Source organism: Anolis sagrei, chromosome 1 (assembly GCF_037176765.1).
Source record: "Anolis sagrei isolate rAnoSag1 chromosome 1, rAnoSag1.mat, whole genome shotgun sequence".
NCBI classification, from domain to species: domain Eukaryota; kingdom Metazoa; phylum Chordata; class Lepidosauria; order Squamata; family Dactyloidae; genus Anolis; species Anolis sagrei.
In genome coordinates, this window is record NC_090021.1 from 233,027,442 (window position 1) to 233,047,979 (window position 20,538).

Below are 20,538 nucleotides of genomic sequence, written 5' to 3' on the forward strand. Positions count from 1 at the left end.
AAATCCAGATTCTGAAAACTAATAAATCGGCTCTCAAAGTCATACCATGTAGGCTAGGCTGGGCTGGGGAAAGAGCGGCTTACAGGACACATGAGCCACTCCCAAACCCTTTTCTTTGCCCTTTCCAATTTCTATGAATTTGTAGATGTTTTTATTTTAATAGGCAAAAGGTTCTCTTCCTCCAAATGCCTCCAAATAGTACCTGAAGCACATGCCCCCACAACTACCTCAATACCTCCCAAATAGTTCCCAACTTCCCAAACTCTCTGAAAAAAAGCATGGAAGTTAAAAATTGAAAGTACACTGCTAGTTACTTCTGTGAATTACTTCCAGCTGAAAAGATGCAGGTATGGTCTGGCAAGGAGATGAAAAGTAGCTAATATCATAGCTACCTACTCCTGACGCAGAGTATTTTAAAAAATCACTTAGAATAATGGCAGAAACAGAGGCCACTCAGGCTTTCCCCATGAGAGAAGCGCAAACACTGCGAAAACTCAGCTGAAAGTTCACTTCTGGTTTTGAAAAAAGAAAACATGTATTTTTAGGCATTACAAGGAACAGGAGGGATTTAAAAGACAAACAGCCACTCCTGCAGATATCCAGGATATGCAAGTATTTACTTATACGTTTATGTTAGAAAACGAATAGTTTGGAGAGTCCGGAAGCTCTGGGACTGCAAAAAAATAGCCTTAGGCTGCTGAAGTTGACAAGCCACTTCTTAGGCCCCATCTACATTGCCATGAGTGTAGACTCATATAATCCAGTTCAATGCAGTTCAAACTGCATTATATGAGTCTATACTGACAATATCATGCAGCTGAAACTCCATTATATGGTAGTGTAGATGGGGCCTTAGAAGCATTGCTATATATTGGGAATACTAACAATTATAATTGACCTCCTCTACTGGTACAGTTGGCCTTCCATATCCAGATCTGCATCTACAGATTCAACTAATGGCAGCTCAAAATATTTAGGGGAAAACAAACCAAAAATCAAAACTTATGTTGCCGCATGCCACGCAGTGATGTAGGTATACCCTGATGTAGCCTCCTGTCACTTTATTGATCATCAGGCTTTCTCCAGCACTCATTTGAGTTATTCGCCATCTTATATAACTGACACCATTTCACTTTGCCATTATGTAAAATGAGTCTTGAGCATCCATGGACAGCTCCTGGAAGCAAACCCCAGTGGATACTAAGGACTCACTGGATTTGTATCTCATGAATGTTGCTCATATACTACAGAACATTAGAGAGAATTTAAATATTTATTAAATGTAAACATGAAAGAAAAAAAGTACAATGGGCCCGCTAGGGTTTGGTTCCAGGAACCCCCCCCCCCCCCATGGATACCACAAACAATGGATGATCAAGTCCCACTATATACAATGGCACAATAAAATGGTGTCCCTTATATCAAACAGAATAATCAAGCTTTGCTTTTGGTGAATTTTTATTGGGGGGGGGGGGCGGGTATTGTCATGTAGTGGATGGTTGAAACTATGGATACAGAGCCCATAGATATGGAAGGCTGACTAAAAGTGCAAAATGTATTCCTTCTGCTATCTTATCACTGTGAGCATTTGCACAGGTGAGTCGTAAATATATGTTGAGCCTCATGTGGGATTAATCTTCTTAGTGACGCATAAGTGCATTTTGGCATTGAATAGTAAGATCCCAGGGAAAAGGCCTCTGTGCTCACAGTTTTAAGGCAGGATTTTTTTTTTCATAATATCTGGCTTCAGGGAACACTTTCAGCAGTGGCATCTGCCTTGGAATGTCAGTGACTTTGTTCAGGATTTCTGAGGCAATTCTCACAGAGCAGACACTCAGAATTTATGAGGCAAGTATGCTGAGCCTTACCATCACCCTGCCTGAACTAAAAATATCCAAGAGAAAGGCAGCTTTATTAATTTCTTGCAAGGGAAGATCATGAACAATAAGTCATTTATCTGCCCTTACTAACCTCCCACTTAAGCAACCCCTTTGGTATATTTCCAATGATCCTCAGGGTCCACCAGAAAGGAGCCTGAGAGCCACTGTTTTAAGGAATGGCCTGAGTGCTGGGAAGCTGCTGTGAGTGACTCACTCTCTGTGGTGGTGGAAATCTCCCAGCAGAATCCCTAGAGCCAGGGCTTGGATCACACTGAGTGGAGACGCCAGCTCTGGCTGCCCGCCCAAAAGAACAAAAAGACCCGCAGGCCATAAATGGGGAAGTGGCTGCAGCTCTCCCTGAAAGCCACATTCCAAAGGGAGACGAATGCCTCCCTTTCCCTCCCTGCAATACTCCACAAGCATGAACCTAAACTTGCAGCATAAGAGCTTGTGTCTGGAGCTTGGAGAAGAGTTGAGTTTATTTATCACAGGAATGCTGTCAGAGAAGTGATACAGAATCTGGACTCACACTGAGAAGAGGAAAAGCTAAGTCAGGCCATCAACATAAAGTCATACTAGGATGCCAACCACAAAGAAAATCCAAAACAAGTTTGGAGGTAATCCTGTGTCATCACAATAACGGTAGTCACTAAGATAGTAAAAATGTGTCTTGGGGTCCTTCCACACAGCCATATAACCCAGAATATCAAGGCAGAAATTCCCACAATATCTGCTTTGAACTGGTTTATCTGAGGGCCCTTCCACACTGCCATATATTCCAGTTCAAAACAGATAATGCGGGATTTTAATCAGCTGTGTGGAAGGAGCCTTGGTTGCACTTTTTCAGGATGGAGAGGTGAGGACACATGATGGGAGACAGCAACATACCTATTAAGCATCAGGTGCTAGCATCCCAAAGAAAAGGCCAGACCTTTTCTACTTGATATTTGCAACCTATCTACATTGACATTTTTTAAAGTGTGATGTCACTTTAACTGTCATGGCTTCACCCGAATGCCTCTCCATCCTGCATTTATATTTACTTTCTAAAGAGGCTGAGAACAGTACAATTCAGGGAAGTGAGCAGGGACACTCTAACAGACAATCCCAGGACTCTGGGAGAAACCTTTATCCCTTTGAAGTTTTGGCCTATAATTCCCATGCTCGCTTGCCACTAGCTGTGTTGGATGAGGCTTCCAGCAGCTGAAGTGCAGAACATATGGAAAAACAACAAGGACACAGGGCCTAATCCCAGGTACTACCAAGATATATTGCCTACTCCTTCATGAGATCTAGAAAAGAATCCACTGGCCTCATAGATCACAAATAAGATTCAATCATTAGTCACAGGATAAACTAAAACAGTTCTGCAGGAAGCCTCCGTTTATCTAATAAATCAGGGAACTGGGCATTGTCACAAAGTGGAATCAGTTGAAAAGTGGAACTCCAGGTTATTTTTGAGTTCCAAATACCTGCTGATCACTGAAAATGTGATAAAAACGCCATATATATCACTCTTTTGAATAATTATGCTAAGTAAGCTATTGCACACATTCAGAAGTGAGTTAAGGAGGGATCGCTCTTTCCCTTGGGACCATGCATGTGTGCGCAAAGCAGTCTCAAGTGAGCCTTGTCGGCAAGATGAGCTGATCATTCTATCTATCTATCTATCTATCTATCTATCTATCTATCTATCTCACTCACAGGTTTTACAATTTTTAGCCTTTGCATTTGGCCCACCTCATCCCTGTTTAATTCTTTTAGCATTGTATACTTTGTTTTTATTATGTTATTGTCATTATTTTATTGCAGTACTATGTTATTGTTAAGCATTTTTATTTGATGTTATCATCTGTTTTGTATGTACTTTACTTTGCTTTCTTGTAATTATTTGGGCTTGGCCTCATGTTAGCTACCCCGAGTCCCTACGGGGAGATGGTGGTGGGGTATAAATAAAGTATTATTATTATTATTATTATTATTATTATTATTATTAATGTAAGAACCGACTTCTTGTCTAATTAATTAATTAACTTTATTTATATACCGCTTTTCTCATCCCGGGGGGACTCAAAGTGGCTTCTAGCATATTCACAGCAAAATTCAATGCCTTACAAAACATGAAAACCCAACATAAAAGCAACAGTAATGGAATGGAATTTGTCTGTAATTTACAAACGTTGAAAGAACAAGCAGTCGGAAATCAAGTTGTCAAAACGTGGGGGAAGGCACTAAATAGAAAACTCCTCTCCAAGGAATTCAAAAGAGTAAATGATATAACTGACTGCTCCAGCCTCCTTGGGTTTATCTGAAGAGCCACATTTTTTAGGTCAGGTCAATTCCATTTCCAGCTTCGGCCACACACATACACCACAGGCCCTGGCCCTGGTTGTTTCACCAGTCGGATGGAGTCTCACCAGTCGGATGGTGTCTTCTGGCCGTAGGAGCCCCACCATTTGCTGTAGGTGGACTTCCTGCTGCCCGGCTCCTGTGCTCTCAGTTTTCACTTCTTCACCCTGGTCTATGGGGGCTGAAGGACCCTCTTGCACGGACTCCAATTTTTCTTCTTCCTGCAGGAGCAAAGCAGCTCCTTTGACCATGACAAAACTATGGCTGGAGAAAAGGAGGGGCAGGGGAGAAAGTGATATTAAGAAAAACCCTCTGATCATTCCAAAGGAGGGAGAGATTTTGCACTTATTTATTATTTACTTATTTATGACATTTATAGCCCACCTTTCTCAGCCATACGGCGACTCAAGGCAGATTACAGATTGGCACGATTCGATACCATGCATTCATAAAAGTGTGATTAAAGCAGTCAACATAACAATATAAAAACATATATAAAAACCATTAAAAACATATAGTCACTGATGTCATCTTGGAAATATCACCCTTTGGAAATTCCCCATGGAGCTTGCTCTGGGGAGGGTGAAGGGGGATTGCTGGACCCATCATAGTCTTAGGAAGAACATTAGGAAGAACTTTCTGACTGTGAGAACCGTTCAGCATTGGAACTCTTTGCTCCGGAATGTGGTGGAGGCTCCTTCTTTGGAAGCTTTTAAACAGAGGTTGGATGGCCAGCTGTCAGGGGTGCTTTGAATGCAATAGTCCTGCTTCTAGGCAGGGGGTTGGACTGGATGGCCCACGAGGACTCTTCCAACTCTTCCTGTGCTCTATGATTCCTGTGCCATCCCACAGGGAAAGGTTTAGAAACATTTTGTAATTAGGAAGCAACCACAGATTCTAGAGCAGTAAATAGACTGAGTAGCACCAGCATTTGGAAGGAAATACATAATGAGATTTCATACAGCTTAAAGCATTAAGGCCCAGTAAATGTATCATGAGATAGTGTTGAACTGAAAATCATATTTCTTCCTTTAATCTTTTTTTTTTTAAAGTAGCTTTGACCCAAAGGAACGCCTGACTGGCAGTAATCACCCTCTCTCATAATATGAAGCAAACATATTCAAAATTGCAATCCCATGCTTAATTTACAAAAAAGCAAACACAGGGGTATTGTTTAATTTTAGAATATGTTATGAAACTCTGGTCTTAGGAGGGCCCTAGGTGGTACCCTAATTATTCAAAATTGAAACGTCTTTTACCATGTATTTTTAGGGAGATATGTATTTCAAACTCACTGACCTCAACCCCAGCAGGGCTTCCTAGAAGTTAAATACAGACATGCATGACTGTGCCCCACTGTTACATTTAAAAACAAGGTGACATAGTAGTAGAAGGCGGTGCAGTTAGGGGCCTTTCCCCTGTCATTGCTTTCTTTGTGACTCAAAATAGAAAGTCCTGCCACTAAAGAAGGGGAAAATGGACCCTTTACTTGACCAGAATTGAAGTTCTTACCAACATGTACAATAAATGAATGTCCTCCCTCCATGGATAATCTCTTTCCATGTACGTACATTTTCCTAAATACACTAACAGCACCAGGTCGCATCTGATCTTGGAATCTCAGCAGTACTTGTTAGTACTTGCATTGGAGACCACACATGAATACAAAGTGCTGTGGGATATATTTCAGAGGAATGAACTGGCAAAAACATCTCTTGAGTTTTTCTTCCTCAGGAATCTCCTTTACAATTCATGAGTTCACTATAAGTTGTAAGGAAACTTGAAGGCACGCACACATAGGCATTTCCCAATAGAGCACTGGTTCTCAACCTGTGGGTCCCCAGATGTTTTGGCCTTCAAGTCCCAGAAATCCTAACAGCTGGTAAACTAGCTGGGATTTCTGGGAGCTGTAAGCCAAAAACCCAAGAACCCACAGGTTGAGAGCCACGGCAATAGAGGTATTCTATTCCTCACTATTCCCTGTAATCGAGAATTCCTTGTCCACACAGTCAGTTTTAGAGCACAAAGTGTGCTACTGTTACACTTTTGTTGTGTGCATTGCATTGTCTTCTTTTAGGATGACTTTTTATTTGGAAAAACTTAAATCTTCCAGGCAGTTGCCATGTAACGTAGAATTTTACTCTGCAAATTTCATGACTATAGGACAGCAGAAAAAAAAGTGAGTGAAACCACATATGGAAGCATTATGCAAGTGTGTGAGCCATACACACACTCACTCGCTTGTTTTTAGTTTTCTTTGCTTCTAACACTGGAGTCATGTTTATTTAAAGCTGTGAAGCAGGCTGCCTATAGTGTCCAAACAAGCTTTTAGCTGGGGATACAGTATTGTGTCTTTGATGATGGACTGCTGCAATCTAAAACTCAGGACTTGAAAATGTTATTTATGTTCAAATATGTAATAGGTGAGGGGTCCCCTGGTAGTGCAGCAGGTTAAACAGCTGAGCTGCTGAGCTAGTTGACCTAAAGGTTGGTGGTTCAAATCCAGGGAGTGGAATGAGCTCCCACTGTTAGGCCCAGCTTCTGCCAACCTAGCAGTTCAAAAACATGCAAATGTGAGCAGATCAATAGAGTGCCATTACCTTCTGCAGGAAGGTAATGGCACTCTATGCAGTCATGCTGGCCACATGACCCAGGAGGTGTCTACAGACAACGTCGGCTCTTCAGCCTAGCAATTGAGATGAGCACCACCAGAGTTGGACACAACTAAAATTAATTTCAGGGGAAACCTTTACCTTTGCTATGCAATATATGGTTTTAAAAAGTCTTGAGGTTTAATGCTGGATCCCCCTCCCCCGCAATTATCTGTAAGAATGAAAGGACAGGTTTTGAAGCCTGTTTCCTCACCGCCGTTGCATCTGCCTTCTCCTGGAAACCTCTTCATCCTGCAAGAGAATTTCAGGTAGATTAGTCACTTCTGCTCCAAAGCAGAGGAGGAAAATCTGCTGTAGATGAAAAGATAGGCTAGCTTCCATATGCCCCAACCAAGATTTTCCATTCAGCAATTTCCAGCCAAACCTACCTAGTTGTCTGCTGCAATGAAAACATCAGATCCTGATAAGTGGAATCCCTAAACCAGACTTTCCTAACCTGGGGTGTTTTACAATTCTCACCATCCCCGTTCAGTTTGGAATATATTGAGTCTGATAGTGATGGGGGCTATACTCCAAAAACACTGCAGGTTGAGGGAAGGTTGCTTCACCTCTATAAAGATGGAATTATCAGATAGACACACACTAATTTTGGTACCACCAAAACAAAAAAATACATAAGATGCACCCACAATTCTGAGATGCATCCCATTTTTACAGATGTTTATATGGGGTGAAAAGTGTGTGGTAGAATTGAAGAAATACAGATAATGAGTACAACAACCATAATAAATGTAATGTATAGATCTATAGCCAGAACCAAATAGCAAATGGATGGCACAATGCAATTATATTTTGAAGGCCACTTCTTAGCACCAACCACATGTATACAAATGCAGAAGATAACCCCATATATGTGTCTTTCACAGACTCCACGAAGAACATGATATTTGTTGCTGTTGTTCTGGTTGTTGTTGGTGGTTGTTTGACTTTCAATATCTGAATGATATTTGTGTTGGCCAGATTTTTTTATTTATTTATTTTGCTACCAGCTACAAATTTTCTGCTCACTCTCATGTGAATTTCTTTTTAAATCTGAGGGCCCTTCCACACAGCCCTATATCCCAGAATATCAAGGCAGGAAATCCCACATTATCTGAGTGTGGACTCAGATAACCCAGTTCAAAGCAGATATTGTGGGATTTTCTGCCTTGATATTCTGGGATACAGGGCTGTGTGGAAGGGCCAAGAGACACATTTGAACAGTAATTATCTCTTCCTCCTTCTCCTTTCTCTGCTTTTTATTCTTTTTAAAGATATAGTGCTGTGGTGATGCTATAACTTTAAAAATATTTTAAAAAATTCAGTTACAAGAAAATTGTCCCTCAACGCATAGGACCACTTTAGCAAAACACATCCCCATTCTTTTAAAAAGCCTTGGAAAAGTAGATCCAAGAAACCATTGCAAACCACAAAGAATAGAATGAGTGGAAAGGAGGAGACAGCGATCAGCAAACTTAAATGCAACTGTATTGAAATAGCATTTGCTTCTTTAGACCAATCTACAAGAACCTTATTTTATGGCATAACATATCTGTTAGACTTTAAGGCGGAGTTGGGCAACTCTGGTGGGTCAAGAAGCTGACTTTGAGTCCCTGGGGCAACTACCGAAAATGAAAGCAAAAGACAACCCAAGTCCGTTTCTGGTTTTGAAAAACAGGGTTGTTCGGCAGTGCAAGGGGCTTGTTACCCACTTCAAAGGTAAAGCTCTGCTCCTGGAGGCTTCGAAGAGAAGTAATTCACTCATATTGGCTCAGGAAAAAGGGTAGCCTGGGGCAATCTGAGAGGAGTGTGGGGCCTCAAATACAGCTGTATCTAGCCACAATGATATGTTTCATCTACCCTTGGCAAAAGATTTGTTGTTGTGTTTGCTGAAAAGGATGAACAGAAAAATTCTGTAAACCCAGGGCTTAAAAATGACATTTTGGGACTACAGTACAAACCCCGTATGCCCTGGATGATACTATATATACTCGAGTATAAGCTGAGTTTTTCAGCACATTTTAATACTGGAAAAGGCCCTCTTTGCTTATACTCAAGTGAGAGTCCTGGTGGGAAGGCATGGGGCTGAAGAAGCCCTTTGCAGGGCTTCTACCATCTGCATGCCTCCTTCCCTTCCAGCACAGCATCCCAGCAGTGGTTCTCAACCTGTGGTTCCCCAGATGTTTTGGCCTTCAACTCCCAGAAATCCTGAGGTAAAAGGTAAAGGTTTTCCCCTGACCTTAAGTCCAATCATGTCTGCCTCTGGGGGTTGGTGCTCATCTCCATTTCTAATCCGAAGAGCCAGTGTTGTCCATAGACACCTCCACGGTCATGTGGCCGGCATGACTGCATGGAGCACTGTTACCTTCCCACCAGAGCAATACCTACTTATCTACTCACATTTGCATGTTTTTGAACTGCTAGGTTGGTAGAAGCCGAAGTTGACAGCGGGAGCTCACGCCGCTCCCCAGATTCAAACCTGAGACCTTTAGGTCAACAAGTTCAGCAGCTCAGCAGTTTAACCCACTGCACCACTGGGGGCTTCTCAGAAATCCTAACAACTGGTAAACTAGCTGGGATTTCTGGGAGTTGTAGGCAAAAACATCTGGGAACCCACAGATTGAGAACCACTGCCATAGAGTCATGTTGGAAGATCTGGGTATTCCTGGAGAGGTGTACACGCAGGCAGGCCTGTAGCGAGGGGGTGGTTTTAGGGGTTCAACCCCCCCCCCCGAAATGTTTCAGTTTTTTTTTAAAAAAAAAAAACCTGGTTTACTCATGAATTTTTAACTGGTCAACCAAATCTCCATGCTAAGTCTATGAGATGCAAAAAATTAAGAGTCCCTCCAGAACTGCAAGCACTATCTCAGGCAAATACTGACAATTTATTCACACTGTCATTACTTGCAGCAATAGCCGATCTAGCGAAGCAACCAAGTTGGGGTGTGTGTGTGTGTTGAATGCTCTCATTAAGGAGGCCAGACTTGGTGGAGGTGGTTGACAGGGGCAGAGCTGCAGGCTATGGAAGGCTGCTCTGCCCCCTGCTGTGCTCTTTGCTTCAGCGTGAGCTAGGAGGCAGGTTTCAACCCCCCCCCCCACGAAATTTTCACACCCCCCCCCAAATTTCAACCCCTCCCGAATTTTTTTTCTGGCTACGGCCCTGCACGCAGGTAAAAAAAAAATAACTTTCATGGGGTCCTGAGCCCCTAAACCCTGCAAATGTGGAGGGCTGACTACATTACTTATGGTATTTGTTGCTGCAAACACGGAAGGCAGACTCAGGTGAGGATAAATATATTTAAATTAAAAAATTTCAAAGCTCCTCTTTGTATTAGAAAGACTACATGGAACCCAGATAAAAAAAATTTAGCTGCCTGACCTTTATCCATAGTGGTATGCCTCTTCCAAACAACTCCAGTGTCTATCCTTTCCAATCACGCTCTGCAGCCACAACCCTGAACCTGAATGAAACTCCCCACAGGGCTCTTCAGGCCAATAACATGGTACAGCCTGAATGTCTGTGCAATAGGACCTCCATATCCATAGGGGGTATGTTCCTGGACTTCATAGTGAATATTTTAAAAAGCTGATAATAGTGAATCCTTTTTAAATGAAGGATTTTCAGCTGAAGGACACAATTTAGTTGTGCTGGGGGATCTAGAAAATGCCTAAAGGGGACATATTTTGTCCGATATGTATAAAAGAAACTGTGGATACTGGTTTCATGGATATAGTGATGGTGCTACATTTGAATTTCTTGTGAAAGCTCATTCAGCTTCAGCTAGTCTTGGAGAATAGACAAGGATGTGAAATCTCAGACCTCTTGCTCAGTCTTGCTTCGGCTTCTGTGATTTCCCAAGCAGCACCCACATATATGCCCCGGTTTGCCTCAGCACCAAATCGGCTAGAAATGTACTCTTTTTTAAGAAAAAGAAACCTGTGTACTGTATCTTGGCATGCGGATAATCAAATCCTGTCCTCCCATATGGCACAAAATACAAGCAGCCATAAAAAGTAATGCTGAAAAGATGGAAAAATCGAGCCTTACAAATCAAGGATGGCTTTATGGTAATACTGCTAGTACCATTTTTGTACCATCCACATGTTAATAAGGGGGGAGGGGGTGATAAAAATATAAAGGAGCACACAATCCTCAATTCAGAACAGAGAATCACCATACTGATAATTTGATTTTGGATGAGGAAGCAGGGCTGGCTTTGTTGTGGATAAAGTAGGGTAGGGAACATCTCTGTGCTTAAATCGATGTTATGGGAAAATAATCGTCCCCGTTGGCGCAGTGGGTTAAACCGCTGAGCTGCTAAACTTGCTAACAGAAAGGTTGCAGGTTCGAATCCGGGGAGTAGGGTGAGCTCCCACTGTTAGCCCCAGCTTCTGCCAGCCTAGCAGTTCGAAAACATGCAAATGTGAATAGATCAATAGGTACCGCTCCGGTGGGAAGGTAATGGCACTCCATGCAGTCATGCTAGCCACATGACCTTGGAGGTGTCTATGGACAATGCCAGCTCTTCGGTTTAGAAATGGAGATGAGCACCAACCCCTAGAGTCAGATACAATTGGACAATACGAGGGAAGAACCTTTACCTTTACTATGGAAAAAGTGGGGTAGAAAACTAATGGTGTACGGTGACCAGATTGTATGGTTGTTAGCTACCTTGAATTCCCACAGGAGGAAAGGAGGTCTATAAATAAAATAATTACTTAAACCATTATTTTCCTGCTCACATTATAGCTGGCATTCCTGTTCCCTCCACATTGCCCCAAACCTGTATGTCTTATGTCACAACAGCAAAATGCCTCTTCCTAGCCACATTTGACAGGCTGTGATGTGTGTCTCTCCTTTTTTGTAGTCCTGTTTTCTGATACAGTAGAGATATATCTCCCATCTTCCCTTTCCAGTGGCTGTGTTGATAAGAATTGATGGGAGATGCAGCACAACAATATCTTTCCTCATCCCTGCCATAAAGGAAGCACCAATTTTATCAAATCTTCCAGATAATTGCCACATGTGCCTGGGTGAATCACACATTCTGTATTATATTTTAATTAATGGAAATAGCTTGTATAGACCTACATTGTTATCTAGCTTACATGTGCCAAGACCCACAGGCCAGATCCGGCCCACCATGTCATTTATATGGCTCTCCAGATGCTGGACTACAACACCTGTATTCCTCATCATTTGACAGCATGACTTGAGGGGGATGGGAGGTGTGATCCAATAACATTTAGAAGGCAGTACTTTGTTTTGTTTCATCAGGATAGTGGGGTTTGAATTTAGAAACAAGGCTTGTGGGTATGATGTCTGACTTCAAAATGTCCTTTAATCTTTCTCCAAACTCAGAACCACAAGTGCAGTTGGGTTGTAATTCCCATTATCCCTAGCTCATATACTGCTACTCCCAAAGCAGTTACTCTACTCCGAACTCAAGAACGGAAAATGGAATGTTGATGGACAGGAAAAGAAATTTAAAGATGGGCTTAAAGCCAACCTCAAAAACTGTGACATAGACACCAAGAACTGGGAAGCCCTGGTCCTTGAGTGCTCTAACTGGAGGTCAGCTGTGACCAGCAGTGCTGCAGAATTTGAAGAGGCACAAATGGAGGGTGAAAGGGAGAAACGTACCAAGAGGAAGGCATGTCAATCCAACCCTGACTGGGACCACCTTCCATCTGTAAACCATGTCCTCACTGTGGAAGAACATGAGAATCAAGAATAGGGCTCCACAGCCACCTACGGACCCATCGCCAAGACACCACATCTGGAGGACAATCATCCTCAAGCTACGAGGGATCGTCTAAGTAAGTAAGTTCATATGGCAGATAAAAGTAATGGGACTTATTGTTCAATAACACCTGGGGGCCAAAAGTGGGTAAACAAAAGGGCACTATGTAAAAATAATAAAGTGGGTTCTCTGTATCCAGAGATACTCCATCCATGGATGCAAGAACCAACCCTTTGAAGGAAGCCATAAGGCTGATGTGGCCTTCAGTTTGTCTCTTTGGAATGGCTGCAAATATTTTCTTGGCTCGGTCTTGAATTCATAGCCTTGCATAACTTTTATCTTTGTACTTCCCAGACTGTTGACTGTTTCCTGCAACATTTTTAGGCATGGAAAAAAACCACACAGAGTTCCTGCCATTTCCTAATTACCAGTTTCTTGCATAATGTCCAATTATACACAAAAATGGAACAAGCCCCCCTGGCTGCCAAGCTTAAGTTGTTAGGCACCCCAATGCTTATTTACGCACAGAGAGGTAGCCTAGTGCTAGTATTATTGAGATGGGGGTTCTCCTTTTGTCTGGGGAGCCCATTATACTATAAATATATATTTCTTGTCATTGCTATACTTCATGGGTTTCTGATGCTGCAATCTATGAGAGCCCGCAGGAAGTGGCAAATTGTGAAACTCCCTGACAAAGACACTCTTGGTGCCCAGTTCTCCCCACAGGATCTCGAGCTGTCAAAAGCTGATTAGAGAAACCGCTGCATTTGTTGGGGGCATGGCATGATTTTTGACCAGGTTCCTACCCTGCTTCCTTACAAGGAAAAGTCGTAGCCCAAGGAGGGAAGGAAGGGGCTCCACAACAAGACATACACTGTGAGTAAAGAGGCCCAGGCACAAGAGAGCTAAATACTTCTTTCACAACTTGCTCCCTAGAGATGTGGGTTGGGGCTCACAAGGCTCAGCTTCTAGGAACAAGATGATGCCACTAGTTTCTAGACCAGGGCTTTTCAAACTTTTTCCACTTGCGACCCCTTTTCAACCGAATATTTTTGACATGTCTCAAGGCACATACGTATATAAAAGAAGTATAAAAACCAAACATTTACTGATAATAAATCAGCATTTGCAGTGCTTGCTAAACAGGCTGATTTCCCCTTTTTATGAAGGACAGACGAAGCATTTTATGCAGAGTCCACTGTAAACACTGCACGTCATTGCTAACAGATCTACTGTTGCCCAACGTTTCCCAACACTGAACTAAGGGGAACGCATTTGGGGTTGACAACCACAGTTTAAGAAGCAGTGTTCTAGACAAACCTACTGGTTGTGAACACACAGAGCCAAGGCACAAGTTGGCGCCATGCCCACTCCAGCAGACTTTGCTGAGAAAGCTTTGCACCCAACAATTCAGTCTTCCCCTTGTGTTCAAGTCAGCATGAGCACTGGAAATGCAGTTTGAGGAAGAAAAGGTTTGCTTAACATATCTAGATGATCTCAGGTTGAGGAAGCACATTTATGCCCATGCACCCTCGATATTTGATTAACAAGAATAACGCCATTCCAAAGTTTACTATTCACTGTTACCATTGAGGAGCTCTTACTCAATTTCACTGTATGGAGCAATGCAATTTGCAATACTTGTATTTCAGATGTCATTTGACCACAGCTCTTGTTGGCACTCATAACACCAGTAGCACCAGCATCTATACACTAGAATGAATGAAGTTTGACACCACTTGAACTGCCCTGGATCAATGTTTTTGGATCCTGGAGGTTAGAGTTTGGTGGGGACAACTGTTTGGCAGAAAAAACTAAAAACCTTAGAACACTACAACTCTCATTTTTTTTATAGCATTGGGCCATGACAGTTAAAGTGCTGTCAAACTGCATTAATTCTACCGTGTAGACCAGTCATAGGCAAACTTGGGCCATCCATATGTTTTGAACTTCAACTCCCACTATTCCTAACAGCCTCAGGCCCTTTCCTTTTCCCCCTCCTCTGCTTAAGCGGCGAATGGGGGGGGAAAGGAACGGGTCTGAGGCTGTTAGGAAGTCCAAAACACCTGGAGAGAGGGCCCAAGTTGGCCCAGGCCTGGTGTAGATGCTTGCTGGCAGGCACCAGCGCCAATAGAATCATAGAGTTGGAAGAGACCTCGTGGGCCATCCAGTCCAACCACCTGCCAAAAAGCAGGAAAATCACATTCAAACTACCACCAACAGATGGCCATCCAGCCGCTGCTTAAAAGCCTCCAAAGAAGGAGCCTCCACCACACTCTGGGGCAGAAAGAGAGTTCCACTGCTGAACAGCTCACAGTCAGGAAGTTCTTCCTAATGTTCATGTGGAATCTCCATTCTTGTAGTTTGAAGCCATTGCTCCACGTCCTAGTCTCCAGGGCAGCAGAAAACAAGCTTGCTCCCTCCTCTATGACTTCCCCTCACATATTAATACATGGCCATAATGTATCCTCTCAGCCTTCTCTTCTACAAGCTAGACATACCCAGCTCTTTCAGCCGCTCCTCATAAGGCTTGGTCTCCAGACCCTTGATCATTTTAGTCGCCCTCCTCTGGACACATTCCAGCTTGTCAACATCTCCCTTACATTGCAGCGCCCAGAATAGGACACAGTGTGATTCCAGATGTGGTCTGACCAAGGCAGAATAGAAGGGTAGATTGACTTCCCTGGATGTAGACCCTATACTCCTATTTATGAAGGGCAAAATCCCATTGGCTTTTTTTGCCACCGCATGACATTGTTGTCTCACATTTAACTTGCTGTCCACAAGGACTCCAAGATCTTTTTCACACGTACTGCTGTAGAGCTATGTGTCCCCCATTCTGTATCTTTGCATTTCATTTTTTTCTGACTAAGGATCTCATCACACTGGCGAATGAATCCAATTTAAATCTGGTTTCTGCCTCCTGCAGAATTCTGGGGTTTGTAGTTTAGGGAGGAGCCTTTAACAGCCTCACTAGACTACAAATACCATAATTCTGCAGGAAGCAGAAACCGGAATTAAAGTGGATTCATTCTCTAGTGTGATGAAGTAAGTAGTAAGTGGAGTATTTAGCAAGGAAGGTAAAGACTTTGTAAAATTACAACAATTTCCTGGTTCCACAACATTCAGCCATGGTAGTTAAAAGTTGGAGTATTTAGCAGGGGAGGCTAAAGACCTTGTAAAACTACAACAATCCCCTGATTCCATAACACTGAGCCATGACGGTTAAAATGGTATCAAAGTGTAATTTATTTCACAGTGTGGAGGCACCCTAAGAAAGAACAGCACCACATGAAAACTTGGGAGTAGCCACAGATCAGCGTAAACAATGACCTTTTCACAGAGTAAACAATGATAGCACTGATTCCAGTTGAAGTGCCAAGCTTCCTCCCAAGGGAGTCCTGGGACCTGTAGTGCAGGAAGGGGCACTGGGGAGTCCTCAGCAGGAGTGTTTTGATGCCTCTGATCAAATGACAAATCCCAGGATCCTTCAAGATGGAATGATGGCAGTTAAAGTGGAATCACAATGCTAAAGGACTGCAGAAAAAATAAATAAAAATCAGGGTATTTTTTCCCCGCAGTGCAAAGTGGGGTCCATAGTACACACACTGCAGAATGAGTGCAGCTTGTCAACGCTTTCCCTATTTGGCTCAATGCTATGCATTCATAGGAGTTGTAGTATGGTGCAGTCTTTTGACCCCTAAAAACATTGAGACATGACAGGGAGATGGTGCCAAGCTGCATTAATACAACAGTGTAGCTACTCAACCACCCCCTCAATTGAGAAAAAGGAAAAATGAGACATTTGGAATGCTCCCCCATTGGGAACCAAGCCTTCCCCTTCCCTCCCCTCTTCCCACAGCGCCCCCTGCAGGCGGGTGAGAGAACAGGCTGTCTCGGTCAGGCAAAAGCCACCGCCCGAGCCCTCTATCACCTGAACCGAGACCGGGAAGGGGAAGGGTCCGATTGGCGTGGGCAGTCCGGGCCCAAATCAGCGCCGAGGAGGTCTCACCTTGCCGCCGGTGGGTGTGGAGTGGCCGCTCCCCGAAGGAGACCGGCAGACCGTGACTAGCGCCATGCCGAGGCTCCGCTGTTCTTGCCCGCCCGGCGCTGGGAAGACGGTGCCACGGGGAGACGGCGCCGCCGATACCTCTGGCGGCCTGCAGGGGGCGCGCGGGGTGCTGCGCCGCTCATTCACGCGCCCCGTCCAGAAAACTTTCTCCGCTTCCTCGGGCCCAAAGCGAAGGGAGACTGCGAAGGAGAGCCAGGCCGAGGAAGGAGGGAGAGAGGGAGGGAGGGAAGGAGCCCTTTTGGGGAGGGGAGGGGGCTCTTAAAGGGGCAGCACCGCGGAGGGGAGACCAGGAGGAGGAGGAGCGAGTAAAGGTTGGGTGGGAAATGCTTGCCGCCGCTCTCAGGAAGATTGCCTCCTCCTGATCTACCTTCTCAGGCCTTTGCGGAACCCCAGACAAAGAGGATGAGCTCCCTCTGTCAGCTCCAGCTCCCCATGCGGGAACATGAGAGAAGCATGTGCCTGTCTATATATGTTGTGTGTCTATGGCATTGAATGTTTGCCATGTATATGTACATTGTAAACCGCCCTGAGTCCACTGCTGTTTTTTTTGGGGGGGGGGGGGGGTTGGCTTCATAACCACTGATGTTTTCCATTTTCTCTGAGCGCCAGCCTCAGATGCCAGACTTCTTTCTGCAGGAGAGAGAAAAATCTTTTAATTTTGGATTTGGGAACTATTTTAGTTCTAAGTGCCACATTCTCACCTGGTGTATTCCTAAGGGCTCTTCCAAACTCCCACCCCAAAGTCCTCGCTTCACAGGTCAACTCTGTAAAGAAAGGAGGAAGCTTTTTTGCGGTTTTTAAAATTATGTCAGGAGCGACTTGAGAAACTGCAAGTCGCTTCTGGTGTGAGAGAAGCGATGGTAAAAACATCAAAACACCCAGGGACCATCACACAAGGCTATGCAATGAGTTTCCATAGCCGAGCAGGGAGTCGAACCCGGGTCTCCAGAGTCTTAGGATCCTGTAGAACAAATGATAAAATGACATCACTTTGACTGCTGTGGCTCAATGTTATGAAACCTTGGGATTTGTAAAGTTTTTTTCAGTGTCAGGAGCAACTTGAGAAACTGCAAGTTGCTTCTGGTGTGAGAGAATTGGCTGTCTGCAAGGACATTGCCCAGGGGACAGCTGGATGTTTTGATGTTTTTACCATCCTTATGGGAGGCTTCTCTCATGTCCCCACATAAGGAACTGGAGCTGATAGAGGGAGCTCATCCGCACTCTCCCTGGATTCGAACCTGCGACCTGTCAGTCTTCAGTCTTGCTGGCAGAGGGGTTTAACCCACTGGGCCACCGGGGACTTACCCTGCTGGGTGAGAAGGGCGGAATATAAATAATGTAAATTTATAAATAAATAAGCCTCCCACAAGGATGAGAAAACATCAAAAACATCCGGGTGTCCCCGGGCAACGTCCTTACAGATGGCCAATTATCTCACACCAGAAGCAACTTGCAGTTTCTCAAGTCTCAAAAAAAGGCCTTTACGGAATGGCAGGATTTCATTTCTTCATGTTGTTTCCCTATCATGGAGAATTCTGGGCAAAATTTGTTCCAGTTCTACTATTAAGATGCCTTGAGGTCAAGAGAGTGTGATTTTGGGCACATCTGCACTGTAGAAATAATGCAGTTTGATACTAACAGCCACTGAAAGTGCAAAAGCTGGGTTGCAGTTAAACATAAAACAAGATGATGGCAACCAGATTGATGGATAACTGGCAAATAAAGGGAGAAAATGTGGAGGCAGAGACAGACTTTGTATTTCTAGTGTGTCTAAGATTACTGCAGACGCAAAGATGCAAAGATTACTGCAGACACAGTCATCAGAAGACATGTACTTCTTGGGAGGAGAACAATATCCAATCTCAATAAAATAGTGAAGAGTAGAGACATCACACTGGCAATGAAGAGCCACATAGTCAAAGCAATTATATTCCCTATAGTCACCTACGGATGTGAGAGCTGGACCTTGGGGAAGGCAGAGCGAAGGAAGATAGATGCTTTTGAACTGTGGTGTTGGAGGAAAGTGCTGAGAGTGCCTTGGACTGCGAGAAGATCCAACCAGTCTATGCTTCAAGAAATAAAGCCTGACTGCTCATTGGAGGGAATGAAATAGTAGAGGCCAAGATGAAGTACTTTGGCCACATCATGAGAAGAAAGGAAAGCTTAGAGAAGAGTATGATGCTGGGGAAAATGGAAGGAAAAAGGAAGAGGGGCCGACCAAGAGCAAGATGGATGGATGGTATCCTTGAAGTGACTGGTTTGACCTTGAAGGAGCTGGGGGTGGTGACGACTGACAGGGAGCTCTGGCGTGGGCTGGTCCATGAAGTCACGAAGAGTCGGAAACGACTGAACGAATGAACAACAACAACCTAAAACAGCTAGGCTGACTTCTTCAGAGACCAAACCCCTTTCTTTAGAAATTGACCTTAGTCTTGGGCAAGAGCTTGCAGGCTGAAAGGAAGTGCAGCAGGCTCTTCTTGTGATCGTTGGGTTGCTGCGGGGCTGGAGGAGGAAGTGATTTTTTACAGAGTGCATTGCAGGTTGAACATCCCTTATTCGGACTTCTAAAATCCTTCCAAATTGTCCACATGGGTGGCTAAGATAGTGACATCTTTCCTTGGCAAGCTTTGTTTCATGCACAGAAGTATTAAATTGTGTAAAATTCATTTCAAGCTATGCATATAAGATGTGTGTGAAATATAAATTAATTTTTGTGTTTATATTTGGGTCCCATCTCTACGATACCTTGTTAGGTATTGATATGCAACAACAGGTCTCCTAAAATCCAAAACACTTTTGGTCGCATGCATTTTGAATAAGGTATATTCAATCTGTATTTATGTAGCCATTACATAAATCAGGGTGGTGGTGGACAAATTAACACATTTGTTTTCATGCATCCATAGTTAACACCTCGCTGCTAATTCAGAGCATAAAATTGAAAACAAGGCACTGTCCAGGTGGAGGATTCAGCCACACTTTTTTATTGCTGCACAAAATGACTCAGCAGGCGGTCCAGCCAAAAAGCCCAGCATCAGACCAAAACAGGGGAAACTAGACCAGCACAATCAACAAGGTCTCACTTTTCAGGAATTAAGCTACCTTCCTAATCTAGATCTTGGAATCTGACATAAACCAGGAAAAGATTAAAGGAGATCAGAGGATCAGATGGTATCCACAAGTCTTTAGCGTGATAGTTAAGGCTGCCAGCAGTTGAACCAGCTGAAGTCATGCCTTGTCTCTTTAAATAACTTTCTCCAATGTGGGTTGCTTTGGACATTTTGGTTTACAACTCCCATCAGCCCCAGCTAGTATAGTCAATGGTCGGGGACCCACGATGGGGAAGGTAAAACTCAAATTGCAAGAGGGGCAGGAGGAAGCTTTGACTAAAACCAGCTGTCCCAAAGCATTTCAAACAAATAGTCTTTTGTTAGGTTGTTTTTAAAAAATATATAATTGAAAGCATCAAGGCAGTGCCTTATAGAGCTCATGCCACCATGTCCACAATGAAGTCAGTAGACTTCCAAGAAATTTAGTATGTTAAGTACAACTTGAAGAACAGGCATCTATATATATAAATTTGTTAGGGGCATCCAACGAGGAAACAAAACTCAAAAAAACCCCAACGAAACTTAACCAAAATTCCCATGCCCATAACACAACCCACAAGGTACAAACATATCTACTCAAAATGAAAAACAACACAACAACACACTCACAAAACGGCAAAACAACAAAACTCAAAAATCCCCCAACGAAACTTAACCAAAATTGCCATGCCCATAACACAACCCACAAGGTACAAACATACCTACTCAAAATGAAAAACAACACAACAACAC

The 20,538-nt window shown here is 43.6% G+C and overlaps 1 protein-coding gene across 2 annotated transcripts in view; it reads right to left on the minus strand.

Moving 5' to 3' along the window:
- SSH3 (slingshot protein phosphatase 3) overlaps window positions 1-16,892 on the minus strand; it is a 33,704-nt gene extending 16,812 nt beyond the window's left edge. Inside the window, exons 1-3 of one of the 2 annotated variants that reach the window (XM_060772177.2) lie at window positions 16,637-16,892; window positions 7,095-7,132; window positions 4,298-4,493 (exon numbers count right to left, since the gene is read on the minus strand). In XM_060772177.2, the coding sequence (XP_060628160.2) occupies window positions 4,298-4,493; window positions 7,095-7,132; window positions 16,637-16,702 (300 nt within the window). In that variant the 5' untranslated portion in view covers window positions 16,703-16,892. The other variant, XM_060772186.2, reaches the window with a different exon arrangement.
- Window positions 16,893-20,538: the final 3,646 nt, after the last annotated feature.